Source organism: Genypterus blacodes, unplaced genomic scaffold (genome assembly GCF_046128005.1).
Source record: "Genypterus blacodes isolate CSIRO-AG114 ecotype Tasmania unplaced genomic scaffold, CSIRO-AGI_Gbla_v1 ptg000209l_1, whole genome shotgun sequence".
Classification (NCBI taxonomy): Eukaryota; Metazoa; Chordata; class Actinopteri; order Ophidiiformes; family Ophidiidae; genus Genypterus; species Genypterus blacodes.
The window spans coordinates 559,477-575,000 of NW_027467008.1; the positions used below are offsets into that span (position 1 = coordinate 559,477).

General features: G+C 49.7%; 2 protein-coding genes and 1 long non-coding RNA gene across 4 annotated transcripts in view; all 3 read right to left on the reverse strand.

Annotated features, from left to right (window-relative positions):
• Positions 1-2,389: 2,389 nt before the first annotated feature.
• LOC143015636 (uncharacterized) lies at positions 2,390-3,594 on the reverse strand. Its single transcript, XR_012965457.1, has 2 exons — positions 3,516-3,594; positions 2,390-3,158 (listed from the first exon to the last, which is right to left on the reverse strand). It is a non-coding gene; the product is annotated as an uncharacterized LOC143015636 (long non-coding RNA).
• A 527-nt stretch (positions 3,595-4,121) lies between these two features.
• tom1l2b (target of myb1 like 2 membrane trafficking protein b) lies at positions 4,122-13,179 on the reverse strand. Of its 2 annotated transcripts, XM_076169650.1 has the most exons (15): positions 13,051-13,179; positions 12,540-12,624; positions 11,886-11,964; positions 11,355-11,504; positions 10,317-10,451; positions 10,062-10,208; positions 9,623-9,739; positions 9,269-9,402; positions 9,121-9,172; positions 7,579-7,747; positions 7,305-7,431; positions 6,995-7,070; positions 6,624-6,683; positions 6,183-6,219; positions 4,122-6,087 (listed from the first exon to the last, which is right to left on the reverse strand). In XM_076169650.1, the coding sequence occupies exons 1-15, from the start codon at positions 13,100-13,102 to the stop codon at positions 5,936-5,938; spliced, it is 1,572 nt and encodes a 523-aa protein (XP_076025765.1). In that variant the 5' UTR covers positions 13,103-13,179; the 3' UTR covers positions 4,122-5,935. The 2 variants fall into 2 exon arrangements, with proteins under 2 accessions (XP_076025765.1, XP_076025766.1); XM_076169651.1 differs by lacking the exon at positions 6,624-6,683.
• A 123-nt stretch (positions 13,180-13,302) lies between these two features.
• The window catches only part of atpaf2 (ATP synthase mitochondrial F1 complex assembly factor 2), a 3,002-nt gene continuing 780 nt past the window's right edge, over positions 13,303-15,524 (reverse strand). The window contains exons 3-8 of the mRNA XM_076169630.1: positions 15,182-15,330; positions 14,992-15,089; positions 14,740-14,820; positions 14,531-14,643; positions 14,317-14,432; positions 13,303-14,232 (exon numbers count right to left, since the gene is read on the reverse strand). Of these exons, the coding sequence (XP_076025745.1) occupies positions 14,095-14,232; positions 14,317-14,432; positions 14,531-14,643; positions 14,740-14,820; positions 14,992-15,089; positions 15,182-15,330 (695 nt within the window). The 3' untranslated portion in view covers positions 13,303-14,094. The remainder of the gene's footprint in view (positions 14,233-14,316; positions 14,433-14,530; positions 14,644-14,739; positions 14,821-14,991; positions 15,090-15,181; positions 15,331-15,524) is intronic.

Sequence of the window (15,524 nt, forward strand, 5' to 3'; positions counted from 1 at the left end):
TAAACACACCTTATGCTTCCTTGCAAATGCCCCTCATCGATCTGCGAGCTCTTAACTCATACGTGCTTTGCCCCGCAGCAAACGTCTGCAGCCGCACAAACGTTTATGGATCAGCAACTTTCCATTAACAAAGTTGTTGATGTTGAATAGCGAGCTGCCGCCGCCTTCGCCGCCGTGGATATATTTGGGTAAATTAACTTAGCATAAAGTGCTGGGAGGCTACAGGGGTCTTTTGAGGCAGCTAAAGAGAAAGCAAGGCAGCAGTCAGGCCCGAAAAGTCAATGCACATATTGTTGTCAGTGGGTGTGTGAGAGTGTAGCTGATGGCACCGTGTCCCTCTGATCTCTATTAAACGTCTGAGCTCAACCACTCTGCTTCACTCCTTCTTCATCCTCTCACCACCTTGGACCGGTTGTTTATAATTACTTGATCATTTACCATTTTCTCATTTCCAGGCCTGTGGAAATTAATTTTTGCAAGCGAGCGTTGAGTCCTGAGTGTCTGTCCCGGGTACAATGAGCCGCTCTGGGGCAACGTAGAGCGGCCAGGGAGAGGAAATGGGAAAGCATTGATCTGCAACGTTAATAATAAAAAGGTAAACCGTAAACACAAATAGGTCATTTAATCTACAGGGCCTGGGTTTCTGCTCAGATTGTGGAGATGAAGATAAATAATGGCGTCTTGTTTGGTTGTAATGAAAGAGCGTGTGTGTGTGTGTGTAATTCCTCCATACTTAACTAATAGCTGCTATTTCCTTGAGCTGTGGATTGAGGAAGTGTGGGTGGGTGTCTGGACTCAAAGCAGCAGCTCACCCAGAGTTTACCCTGCACCTCTGATGGCAAGACTTAAGATATCAGCAAATGCAGATCAGTGCAATAGCTCCAGGACATAGACACATCCCTGCCCTCTGTCCTGCACAGTGGCTGCAGGTACGAGTCCTGATGTGAAGGTGGAATATGCTGTTGTTTGAAATGGCTTCATAACATGCCAGTCAATGCCAGGCACAGACGTGTTTACCTCCACAGTTGCAGTTTGCCAAAGGGGCGACCAGGAGGGTCTGCACGGACGGGAATGGAAAGTAGGCAGCGTAATAAAGAACCTGACGCTCAAATGAAAACACAACTCACCCAGAAATCAGTTTGAATGTGTCCGTTCTGGTTTGGCCCGTGGTGACGTTTCATTTAGATCAGCAGCAGCTCCGTTAGAGGCGGAAACAGAGAGGAACACATCACAACAGCAGAGGAGCTCAACGATCGGCCAGGTCAGTGTTTACATTAATCATATGAATCACTTTCACCTGGTATCACCTGGTATCACCTGGTATTACGCTTCATGTGATGGAAGGACAGATCCGCTGGTCCCTGTCCGTCTTTGGGTTTGGGCCCTCTGGTCTGTGACACTTTCACCGGACACACGTCATGAAAACACACCTTCACACTACGTTTCCTTTCCCTTTGCTTAACTTACCCCAAACACATGCGCAGTGGCCCGGCAGCGCCCTCCTGTGGCTCGGAAGCGTAATGCTGTGGCCCGGCAGCGCCCTCCTGTGGCTCGGAAGCGTAATGCTGTGGCCCGGCAGCACCCTCCTGTGGCTCGAAAGCGTAATTCTGTGGCCCGGCAGCGCCCTCCTGTGGCTCGGAAGCGTAATGCTGTGGCCCGACAGCGCCCTCCTGTGGCTCAGAAGCGTAATGCAGTGGCCCGGCAGCGTCACCCTTTTGCTCAGCAGCGTGGTGCAGTGGCCCCACAGCGCCTCCCTGTGGCCCAGCAGCGTAATGTAGTAGCCCGGCAGCGCTACCCTGTGGCTTGATAGGGTAGTGCTGTGGTCCGGCAGCGCTACCCTGTGGCCCGATATGGTAGTGCTTTGGTCCGGCAGCGCTACCCTGTGGCCCGATATGGTAGTGCTGTGGCCCGGCAGCGCCACCCTGTGGCCATAACGCAGAGTTTGTCACGATGTCTTTTCCGGTTGTTTTCAATATTAATCTGATAATCTGACTTGATCAGACCGGATATTCATCTGATATATTCAATATCCGATTCAAGAAGTCGCATGAGATGACGTAATGATGTAACCGCAGCCACATTCAGCACTTAAACTTGTTTCTGATCCAAATTACACTTATTTATATTCAGTTACAGGATTAAAATGATTGGTTAGTTTCACTCTTCCACACTGCTTAAGCATCTATTGGTAGAGGTTTGGACAAAAGAAACATTTTGGTCAAATTTTCAAAATTCGACAGCGTAACCATGGAGCCAATGTGACCTGAGAGGTGCCGTCTCACTCACAGCCGGCAGGGGGCGCATGGATCCATCAAAGTGAGTTAGGAGCTCATTTTGGGGCACAAAAAATTTTGGTCAAATTTTCAAAAGAAATTCAGGGAAGACCGAGTGAAATTTTCAAAAGATTTTTATTGAAGTATTTTAATTGAAAACAGTTAAGGTGACGTCATAATGAGCATGGATCCTTTTCACTATAAAGGAAAGGAAACAAATGACAGTAACAAAGTCACAAGTGCTGCTTATTAATAATAATAATAATAATAATGAGGTAACACAACATAAAGCCTCATCAATACTAACACAACCTGATTCTGATTTTTTGGATTTATTAGAAGTAGAATTTGTATTATTGTTGCTGTATTTAAACAGTAAACTGACTGAAGAAGTGATTTTTCACAACCTGGCAACCCACAAAATCTTTCTTTGAATCTAAACTGATGTGAAGCTGTGGTGGTTGATCTCTTCGCCTTTAGTGGATCCGTGTACTCACACAGCTCATCAGGCTGCAGCAGTGTTTCACACGTGGAGTCGATCGTGGATCATGGATGTGTCGTGGCCAAGTTCTCTGTTGCAAAGCAGAAACATTGCACAGCGTCGATCAAACATGCAATGCAACTACAATGCACCACAGCTCTGGCCAGAGAGGAGTGTGTGTGTGACAGCGAGGACAGGATAAGATCAGGGCGTGACTTCCCTCAGTCTCTTTGACGGTTGAAGCTGCTGGGTGGTGATTCACAGCTCAACTTGACCTCTGACACGAATCGGCCCGTCCACCAGGGAGCGCCAACAGACAGTGGATCAAATCACAAACACCTAGTGGGGTCGCGTGGATTCTCCATGTTTGTGCTGCCGAGTTCCTCAATGAGCGTGAGAGATGGCTACACACACACACACACACACACACACACACACACACACACACACACACACACACACACACACACACACACACACACACACACACACACACACACACACACACACACACACACACACACACACACACACCTCATCTCAGATTTGGTCCAGCTGACTGATCAGTGTACATGTACATACACACACACACCTGTTAGCTCGTGCCTCCTTACATCATGAACACACACCCGGCTACATGTGGAGCCTCAGCTTCTAAACATGATTTATGCTCTCCTATTCTACATTCATTATCAAATCCTAACAGAGATAGACCAAATGAATCCTCTAAAGGAGCTGAAACATATAAAGCTTTCGTTTACCTCCGAGTGTCTCCAGCAGCTCTGTCCTCTTTAAATAGATGTGTGTGTGTGAGGCAGACAGGGATCCTGTGTGCTCCGCCTGACACGCCCCTCTTTTCTTTTTTGACCGGGAAAACCTTCCAGTGACTGAGGCGGCGAGCGAGGGGCCAAGCTGGAGGATGAGGCCATCCTGGGCGACCAATGGGGAGGCTGCTGGCACTGGGGCCCCCCCAGGCCCCCCCCCCTCCGGCCTACAGAGGGAGGAGGGGGAGGCCAAGGTGAAAGGAGAGGGTTTACTACAGGTCAGGGGAGACCTGGAGAGGGAAGTGGACCCGAGCAGAGAGACTTAAAGGGACCAGCAACCATTACACATCCAAGCTTCACTAAAGGTCATTCCTGTCTGAACTCTTTGTTTGTTGTGAGACCAGGAGGCTCTGAAGGCCACAGCAGAGGAGTTCCATCAAACCTTCCATCCAGGCTCTGGTGAGGATCAGCTTGGGTTCCATCCCTCCAGTGACCTCCAGAGACTCAGACCTGTAACACACTGAAGCTTTCTGTCTGCTTCTCCTTCACCTCTGTGTTTCCCTGCAGCCACACACAGACGACAGAGCCAGGATGCAGATCGCACTCTGCTACGCTTTATTAGTTCATGCAGAAGTCAAACAACTCAAAAGAGAAATGAGATGAGGCAGCGAATCAGACACACACACACACACACACACACACACACACACAGGCCGTCTCATCCTGTGACAGCATGACGAGGTGAGTCGGGCCGTAATGACCCGGGTGAGGCTCTGGCTCAGAACCAAACCACTACAGGTCAGAACATTAACCCTTTAAATAAGCAGCTGGAGCTTTGCTCTCCCTTCAGCTGGGATGATTTCTTCTGCCACACACACACACACACACACACACACACACACACACATTTATAACAATAAAACAGAAGAACTCCCTTCTTAGATGTGCGATGCTGTGAAGCGGGTGTGTGTGTGAGGGCGGGGGGTTGAGTCTCTCCGACTCACACCAGGGCTCGTTCTTCTGTTATCAATGAGAAACTATGATCTCGCCTTTGCTGCCCCGGTGACAATCAACAGGAAGAACCACATAACCATGGCAACCACACTCACCAGGATACGTGAGGCAGCAGCAGCGATGAAAGAACAGCTGCACGGAAACAAAAGGGTTAAAACACGAGCAGAGAACTCCTTCTGTCCCTCTAGAGTTAGATTCTTATATTTATTTGATTTTCTTTACAATAAAACAATTAAAATACTGATCTGAAGAAACTTAATAGAGCTGAATAAATTATTTCTACACTTTTCCCTCATATTTCCCAGCATTCCTCCTCTTTCGGGTCCTCAGCGGGTCAAAGTGCACGGTGATGATGGAAGCTGTCTGCGTCTCCTCCCCGCTCTGAGAGCAGAACGCCGCCCCGCTGACATCAGCAGCAGCTTCCTGTAGTGTGAAGGTGGAACTCTTACATTCCTGTTTTTAAGTGTTTAAGAGCGATTCAACAAAGAACGGACGAGTCACGAAATCCTGATCCTTCAGTGAGGGAAGGTTTGGTCCCCTAAACACAAACACAAACTCTAACTGGGCTTCAGCTCTCAGTGACGTCATCGTCCTTAGCGTCAGCTGTCAGCACACAGACACACACACACACACGGACCAGAGCGACTTAGCGGGATGCAGCAAACGGAATCAAGCTCGGCGACTTCAGACAGCGACGCCGGCCGAATAAAACCTCAGAAAAAAAACAAATCTTAAGAAATCTCAATGGCAAAACTCAACAAAGTGAGAGAGAGAAATGAGTGACACACACACACACACACACACACACACACACACACACACACACACACACACACACACACACACACACACACACACACACACACACACACACACACACACACACACACACACACACACACACACACACACACACACACACCTTGGCATTTAACTTGTCTTCTTCATAGACACACACTTCAGACCGTCTCAGCTCTCAGGTGGGGGCGGAGAGCGATGAGACTCAAGCTGTGATCGTCCTGCAGCGTCAACAAGGGGCGGAGGAAGGGGCGGAGCATGCAGGGGGTCAGAAGGTCAGAGGGTCTCAGGGTCAGGGGGTCAGGGGTTAAACTCTGCTGCCGCCTCTCCAGGCTGGTGGTCTGGTCCAGTGTGTGTGTGTGTGTGTGTGTGTGGATTGAAGCCGTTTGTTTGTTAGGTTTCTCCCTTCTTCTGGACGTGAATGAGCCGACACTCTAAGCTTCCTGTTCTGAAGGTCATGATGTCTGTAGCGTAGCTGTGATGAAGGACAACAGAGGTGAAAGTGTGTGAGGTCACGTCAGTCTGTCCCCAGGTGACGCTGCTCGCTCGGCTGGTCAGGCTGGTGCTCAGGGAGGGGGGGAGCGGGGGGTCAGAGGTCAGGAGGTCTACGCGGCGAAGAGAGTGTCCGCCGCACTGCTGTCTGCTTTCTTGTGGCCGGGCGTTCCCTGCGGCGCTCCTGGCTCGCCACTCGGGGGCGACGGTAGGCTGGGAGTCATCTCAGCTGCTTTGGCTCGCTCCTCCAGAAACTTGTCGAACTCTAATGAAGGCACAGAAGAAGAAGAAGAGGAGGATCAGGGTCTGGCTGCTCACCCGGCAGGGAACGTGAGGAAGACTGAAGCTCCTCTGTCTCACCTTCACTCGTCACGCCTTCCTCACTTTCATCTCCTTTCTGTTGAGAGGGAAAGACGACAAAGTCACACCTGGAAGTGCGCCACACACACACACACACACACACACACACACGTGTGTTCTTACACCGCAAACCACAGCAGATTGTTCTTTGGCCCAGAGAGAGGAGGTTAAACATGGCGGTGTGATCTTCATCGTCTCCATGATTAAACCCAGATTAGCTGTTAGTTCATTCTGCAGACCAAACATCCAAACACGACCCAGACAGGTTCTACTACACACACCGCACTCAGAACCAAACTACACTCAGATTAGGGAGGAGCTGGAGTGTGAGGATGAGGGTGATTGGTCAAAGAGCGAGGAAGAGGGATGATGAGTCAAAACAAGGCAAGGGGATGAAGAGGAAGGAGATGCAGGCAGAAATAATAATCATGATAGTCTCACCACGTCGGTACAGAGCCACTCCTCTATGTCATCCATGACAGAGGCTTGGCCTCCGACGCCCTACAGACCAGGCCACAACACACACATGACTTCAATGAAGGACAACCAGAGGAACGCAAGAGAAGCTTCAAACAATACACAAGGTCAACAAATAAAGAGGATGAAGACTGTGTGTGTGTGTGTGTGTGTGTGTGTGTTAGTGTGGCACGTCACACACTCACGCACACACTCACACACACGCGGTTGGTCACATTAACAGGCAGAGAACTGACTTCAGAAAAGGACGTGAGCTTAATTCCTCCATGGGAAGAAAGCACTGTCCAACACACACACACACACACACACACACACACAGACACACACAGCCTCACCATGCCTGCGGTGGGCTGTTGGACATCCAGAGTGGGGGGGAGGCTGGCTGTGGCCCGGCCGTCTTCTGCTGCGGTGCTGAGACAGAAAGAGATGAAGAGAGGTTTGATCACAGCCCGTCGGCTCAGATCCTCTTTGTTTCTCCTCTCTGAATGCAAATCTCCTCTCAATCAGGGCCGACACAGAGTTACACACCACAGAGTTACACACCACAGAGTTACACATCACTGCAGGCCTTTATGAGGCTGTGGAGACGAGGTGAGCAGCTGATGAAGAGCGAGCTGAAGCTGTGATTAAACCATGAGCTCTCACGTTTTGCGGGGTTCAGTCAGAGCGCCGGTCCTGGTCTGGGCGAACACGTCAAAGTCGTCCTGGGCGGCGGGCGGCTTGCAGCTGGGCAGAGAGCTCAACGTGCTGCTCACACTGTCTGCACCTACATCTGGAGGAGAGAGAGAGAGAAGGAGAGAGAGAGAAGGAGAGAGAGAGAAGGAGAGAGAGAGAGAGAGAGAGAGAGAAACACTTTGACTTCTTCTCTTCTCCTCTGTACTTGCATGAGTTTGAACACTTGGGGGCGACTCTGACTCACCCAGGCCGGCCAGGCGGGAGGCCAGGGAGGCGGGGGAGGAGGGCCTGGCTGCGGGGGCGGTGAGGGTGGGGGGGAGGCTGGTGGGCGTGGCGTTGGTCATGTTGCTGACCACGGCCGGGGAGCCGGGGCCGAGGTCGATCAGGTTATCTTCTGTGGCCTCGCTCAGCACCTGAGGGAGGAGCCGGGCCGTTACAGACCATCGGTTTGTTTGAATGTGGCACACAGATCAAACTGAGGGCGTTCTGGTTCATGGGCAGCAAAACAAATCCTGTGGTGGACGGCTTTAAAGAGAGGGCGGGGCTAAAGCCCACACAGAGACGGGGCCATCGGAAACAAAAGAGAAGAAAACAACAGAAGTATGATCTAAATAAACAAGAGGAAGGGAAGGGGGTGGGGAAGAGACAGAGAGACAGAGAGAGACAGAGACAGAGAGAGAGAGAGAGAGAGAGAGAGACAGAGACAGAGACAGAGAGAGAGAGACAGAGAGACAGAGAGACAGAGAGACAGAGAGAGACAGAGAGAGACAGAGAGAGACAGAGACAGAGAGACAGAGAGAGAGAATGAACACATGAAGACATGAACACGGCCACAACCCAGGGAAGCAGAGGATCAAGGCCCGCCTCCGTTTCTGAAGGGGTTCAGACAGGTTTGGGTTTGAGCTCAGATTCAAACTTGGAGCATTAACCCCTTAAGGAACAGAGGAGGGCAGACTGAGTGTCGGTGCGGTTTCGGCTCCAAGATCCTTTTGCAGATCTCAAACCCTGAACATTTGAGATGATGCAGACGTAACCTGACACCTGAGCAGAGATCCAGAGGACCCGATTGTTCTTCTGCCCGTGTTGCGTTTAGCCGTGCGTCAATCTCAATCTAGCTCTGGGTAGATGGATGCTGCTGGTGTTTGGGGGCTGCACAGCATGCCTGATGGGATGAGACCAGCGGCTGTGTGTGTGTGTGTGTGTGTGTGTGTGTGTGTGTGTGTGTGTGTGTGTGTGTGTGTGTGTGTGTGTGTGTGTGTGTGTGTGTGTGGAGCGGTCGGGGGGTCAAAGTACATAAACAATGTGGTACTGGGGTGAAGCTGACAACTTCATACTTGCCTGTCTCAGCTAGCCACAGAAACACGACAGAAGGACAGAAAGGAACAAAAAGGAAGAGACATGAATCCACATGCCCGACTGTGCAGGAAACACAATGTGGAGGAATAAACACGGCCCGGCAAAGGGAAACCCCACAGAGAAGCAGAACCACTGCCGGGCTCCTGACCGGCAGGCCCAGAGTGTAAACAGGAGTCAGACTGTGATGCTTGTGCTTCATAGAGTCGCTTCTTTCTTTGCCTGGTTTCCTTTCCCTGAGGCTCAGACGCACATGAAGCTAAACCACTGACAGGTAAATGAAGGAGACGAGACAGAAGAGACGCCGTGAAGCTCAAAGAGTAAAGGGACGAATGTGACAACGTCTGCAGACACGCCATGCAAGACGGGGTGTGAGACAGGTGTGTGTGTGTGTGTGTGTGAGTTCACCACCTGATGTGAAGTGCCGACTCACCCCATTGTTGACACTCTGAGCCGAAGATCTCCCAGACCTGAACCTCTCATACCTGAGGAGAGAGAGAGGATTAGATAACAAACCTATGACACACTCGCACAGATTTGACACACACACACGTGACACAGATGTGCAGCATGTTTTTAACCTTTCATAGCGTAGAAAAATATTGTTGAGGTCGTCGTTGACGTGGAGCAGCTCCTCTGTCACCGCCTCGTTGGAGACGCAAGAGATGAGCTCCATTATTCTCTGCTGCATGGCTCTGCAAGTCCTGTTCACCTCCTACACACACACACACACACACACACACACACACACACACACACACACACACACACACACACACACACACACACACACACACACACACACACACACACACACACACACACACACACACACACACACACACACACACACACACACACACACGTCATCCAACGTCACATTATTCTACCATCTACATATAGTTTTGTGTATGGTTTTGTTCACACACACACACCTGTAGCAGCTCGTAGTCTGAGGCGTCCTCCTGTCCTGGCACCATCTCAGTCAGCATCTCTGACATCACCTTGGTGTTCCCACGCACAATGTCTAACTCACTGCGCAGCCTGCAGACCTGGAGAGCAGAGAGCAGAGGTCAGAGGTCGGTAATGAGGGTGAGATGAGGTGAGGCTGCAGAACAATGCAGCTGGGCTCTGAGCTCACAGCCCGTCTGCACCACAGCCCGGAGCTTCAGCTGCTTTAGTCTGGTTTGTTTGCACAGCTGCACCTCGGCTCATGGAGCGGATTGTAAGGTAACAAATAAAGAAAGCACTTCATTCTGTGGCTCTCAGGTGTCGGCTTGATGTTCGAGAGTCTGCAGCACGATGTGGGAGGCAAGAGAAGCTCATGAGTTAACAGTGGTGTGTGTGTGTGTGGCTGCAGTGCTCCCTGTGTACCTGCTCAGCTGTGGGGTTGATGGCTCCAGAGGCCTGGATGGTGGGGACCTGAGGGGTGGGGTAGGCTGGAGGGACAGCAGGGGGGGGAGGCTGGGGGGCCGGGCTGTACTTAGGCAGGGTGGACTCGCCTTCAAGGGCTGAAGCCACCTGCAGGGAGACACAACACAGATCAGTGCCAAGGTTCACACAAGTCATTAAGCCTCAAGTATCAGCACAGTCATCATCATCATCATCATCATCACACTGTGCTCCTACCCTGTGAGGTGTGTGTATGGGTGATATGGTCTCCATTTCTGAAACGGGGAATTCGATGCCTTTCCTCTTGAGCTCCTCGTAGATATGGACCACACCTGTGAGGTCGGGACTGCTCCTGAACGCATCGGCCCAGGCCTGACAGAGAGGAGAGAGGAGAGAGGAGAGGAGAGAAGAGAGAGGAGGTTAAACAAATCAAGACAGAGGGAGGGACAGAGAAACAACAACTGCTGACAGAGCTGTGAATGAGGTCGGCCCTCTGAAACCACAAACATCTCAGCTTCCCTCAGCAGACCAAAGACCTGAACACACACCTGAACACACAAGTGGCCAGCTGCTGCTTAGATTTCAGGCCAGTTTAATCTCCACGGTGCGTTCGTTTTGGTTTAATGGCATGTGAACAGCACATCATAGCAACGGTAACCAAGGCGACTCTGATGAAGCAATAGGTGTGTGAGCTTTAAGCACGTAGAGAGGATTAACCTGGACTGTGGGCTCTAAACTTCACTGCTTGGCAGATAATAGAGATTTAAACACAGAGCGCTTCTCTCTCAGAGCAGATGAATGAATGAATGATTGATCCTCTGCACTCCATGAACCTGTTTCCTTCACACACGGCTCCAGGTGTCAACTTCTGCCACAAACTTGTTTTTCTCGACTACAGAAGACAAACAGGAGTTAATGAGCTTTTCCCAGCGGTGCCATAGGAGCGCTGCCCTCCTGGCTCCGTCGCTCTGCTCATGTGGCTCCTCTGGAGGAAACAAGAGCAGCTCACCTGAGCCGCTCTGGGTTACCTGAGCTCTAACAGGTAACCAGAGCCGCTGCAGTCTGAAGCCCTGGAGACGCTGTGCACTAAGCCAGGTTCTGGCCGGGGAGGACAGGAGGCCTCCTGGGCCGCTGCACACACACACAGGCCGTCACACACACACACAGCACACTTCACCTCTCTGCAGCGTTATGAAACTTAATGATACCGCCGCACAATCTCTGGTCTTAATGGGGAGCAGATTAGGAAGCGTGCAGTCGCTGCCAAAGCCTCACCTGAATCAAGGCCAGCACTTTATCTTGAACGATGGTGGGGGGGTTGTTTTTAGGCGATATGATCTTAACAAGCACGCCGTCCACAAAGTCCCTGCTGGTGACCAGAGAGTGAAAGCGATGGCCGCAGTTCTTCACACACGTCTCCAGGACCTGATAGAGGGATGAGAGAGGGATGAGAGAGGGATGAGAGAGGGATGACAGAGGGATGACAGAGGGATGACAGAGGGATGACAGAGCGTCAGAAGACTCAAGATCAGTCATTAACAATTATGCAAACAATTCCCAGCAGAGCACCACTCGATCTGTAAATTCTCCTTAAATCAACAAATGAAGTTAAGTGGCCCTAAATCAGTCTTTACACAGAAATCTACATATTTACCGAGCAGCACTAAACTAAGCCTGTGGCGAGGCTGGGCGAGGCTGATGTCATGAAACACAGCCTGGCCTGATTTCTGGTGAGATATTGCAGTTTTACGACTAAAACATGTCCCTCCCTCCCTCCATGCCCGCTCCCCTCCTCTGCCCACTCACCGTGAGAGCCAGCATCACTTCCCTGTAGTTCCTGTTACCGTTCAGCCTCTTCTTCACTGCTCTGATGGCGTCCTTTGGCCTGCATACACACATGCATGAACACACACAACATAAGCAAGGCACGGCCACAACAGCAAATGCAATTGTCAAGAACTGAACAGCTTTTTTTGCAACGCTGCGACTTATTGTTGTGCACCAGGAGTGAAAACTGAATACCAGGAAGTTCCCTGCAAATGAATCACTGACCTGCCATGACCTCATGTCTGTGACCTCTGCAGTAATTTACTTCTGAATGATTCAATCAGGTCATTAAAACAAAATCCACAGAGGAGAATGTGTGTGTGTGTGTGTGTTTGTCAACCATGGAATTTCCCAGAGGAGGAAAAGGTGAACTAAGGCGTCTTTATACAGCTTGCAGATATCAACCAGTCTGCCTCACCCACTTTACGACACACTGATCAAACACAATTTGGACTTCACACACCAGCTGAGCAGCGCAGCAGAGTGATAACATATGACAACAGCTCAAGTCTAAATAGATCCATCTCATGAACATGAACAGTGTATAGAAGTGTGAGACAGTGAAAGACCCGTATGTGGGACAGTTAATCAATAACACAGATGGACACTCATTGCCTTTCACTGAGCACGCACCCGTCCTCTGTCTCATTGATGATGTCACATATCTCCATGTTGAGGGTCCAGTCTTCGCTCTGTAGTGAGCCATCAGTGGCTCTTTCTGAAACGCACCACAAGAGACCGTTAGCCCACATGAAGCACCTGAACGCAGCACAGCTGCCTGCTTACATGACGGTGGCCGGAGGCTACGTAGCTAAAACAGCTAGCGTTAGCCGCCTTTTGGAAACATGACCGCGTACATTCGTGTTTTTAACGCGACAAACATGACAGAATATGTTGAGAAAACAATGAAGTACACACGGCCATGTTAGCTCAGTGACAGCAGGTGGAGCTACGGTTAAGCAAAGTCGGGTTAGCGAGGCGGCTAACGCTGCTCCCGGGCTCCGCTCCACTCATTCATGGAGCTTAGCTTAGCTTCCTCTCGGTGCTTAGCCGGGGACTGCCCGCCGCAAAGAGCCGCCGCGCGTGCAGGAGGCGTACATTCCCCCCCGTTAACTGTCAGTCCTGAAGCTGTGCGGTTACGTACCGATGCAGTGCCCCACCGGGGTGGTGTAAGGATTTCCCAGAAGGAACTCCATCTTTGCTCGACAACAAACAATTCAGTCCATGAGACGGTGATACCTGAGGAAACGTCCACGAAGCCCCGCCCACCGACTGATCCGATTGGTCAAGACCTCACGACCTTTGCCGTGATTGGACAGTGAGAACTCACGTCACGGGTCAGACAATTGTAAATAAAGTCAACCACAACGTCAAAGACGAATTAATGCATTAAATATTGATGTTAAATGTTTTTTGCTCATATTTTATTGCAGCAAGGATTATAATTACCACAGACATCATGAGACACTTTGTATTCATATTCACGTGTATCAACTGTGCTGACACAGATATTGTTCATTTCTACAGTAAAAACCATCAGATTTGCACATTTAAATAACAATGATGCAGTATATTGTTGTTGCTCACCTGGAAACTGCATTAAACAAATGGGAACACTGCTGATTTGGCTTTTCTGTGTGCTCAATTCGATAACATTTACCATGAAAACTCCAGGATGTGTGTTAAATTAATAAGGGCAAAACAAACCTACTTCCAGATAAAGATTTGAATTCAGTTAAGTTGCATATATGGCTATTTTTTAACATAAAATAGACGCATACAGCACAATATTTATAGACTGTAAGGCTGCTGTATTCTGATTTAGCAGACAGGAAATTAAACATCGGCTCCCAGACAACATTAGTCACTGTTCCCTTGAAACTGTGCAGTGTCCAGAATTTCACAGATGACTGAGAACTGATTTGAAACTCAGTGAGGGGTGTCACACTTGGCAGCTGTCGGATACAAACGCTGTAAATAAAGCGAGCCAACGCGTTTAACTGGAGCGAGATGAGTGTATAACAGATCACTGACGCAGCAGCTGTTACTGCCAACTAGAACAAACAGGATGTCATGTTGTGTCTGCCTGGGCGCAGAAAATGCAATCTCACATCTAGAACGTTCTCAGTTTGAGGTCAGGTTTGCTGTTGGTTCTCACGGTTTCTTTGAATGTGTCCCGTCATTCCTGTCAGTCCTGCAGAAGTTTGCGTTTGATAGTGGAGCTCTGAGATGAAAGGTGAACAAAGAGAGCTCCGGCAGCAGCTCGGGCCCTCAGCTCATACATGTCATAGTCATGGGCCCACTCCACGTTTCCCCAGCTCCGGATCTGTGAAGGAGAAACAGCAAGTTAGAGGGACGGGGTAGGTGGGCGATCCATTCTGGGCAGCGTAGGTCTACTCTGCTGTCATACCTGGTATTCCTCCTCCAGTCTGGACAGCAACACTGCCTGCTCCACGGTCAGATGTCTGTCAATCACCCCAAAAGACAGAACGACGGACTTCAGCTGGGTGATCACATACTCCAGCCCTGCACGAGGGAAAGCACATTACCATAAAACACAATGTTGTTTCCCTGGTTTACTCTTCTCAAAGAGCTTAACTAGTGTCTGTTTAGCTTCATCTTACCTGTCATAGACCAGAAATTGTACGACTTCAGGTGTTGGCGGAATGTGTCTTTAGTCTCTTGTGGGATCTCGGGGCCCAAAATATTGGAGGAGGAGCCAATAGTTACATCATACCTGCAAATGAATTGAGGGAGACAAAGGCAGTTAGGGATGCTGGGGTGGATGTGTGGGCTTCAGCCTGGGGAGCTTTGTTCTAATGGAGCCAATGACCTGTTCTCGATCCAGTGCAGCACCGGGTCCCACTCATTCCTCTGGAGCTCAACCATTCCTTGAGGCTCATCTACTCTGTAACTACATCAAAAGACATCACCATGAATACCAGAAATGCTTTGACTGTGTATAAAATAATAATAATATTACATTAATAATAATATTTAATACATGTCTTTATTTAATTATTATTAGTATAATATCTGTTGTCTTCCTAGGTTAAATGAATAAGGTCAATATCTCTAAGTTTACCAGACAGTATCGGTCTCCAGGAACTTCAGAGCCGCACCGATCATCTGGTCCTTGTCCCGTTGTGTAGGATTGTCTATGGCCGTGTTGCACAGTGTAGTCTGCCAGGGAAAGGACACCAACATTAGTCTCTTCCTATCAGTCACATTTAGCCCCTCTACAGATCCGATCAAGGTCTAGGTCAAAGCCGCACCAGATGCATCGAATAGAACTTCAGTGTGTCCCTTTGAGCGTCCCACTCGGTTGCCACGGCGATGGCCAAGGCTTCATTTGGCACTGTGAACAGCTTCCCTCCTGGTGTTTTCAGCTTCCTCCGGTCGAGATTGATCTCATACACGCCACCTTAGACGGAAACGCTCATCAGATGTGACTGCATGAATACAACTGACACAGCAAAAACACAACTAAGGAAAACTAATGATGCCATTATCTTTATAATATAAATACAAACACTAAGACAGAGTGCAAGACAGGCCAAATAAACATTTTTAATTTCTTGTAGGGAGGGAAAGTGCATGTGTTTGTGACACGCGCAC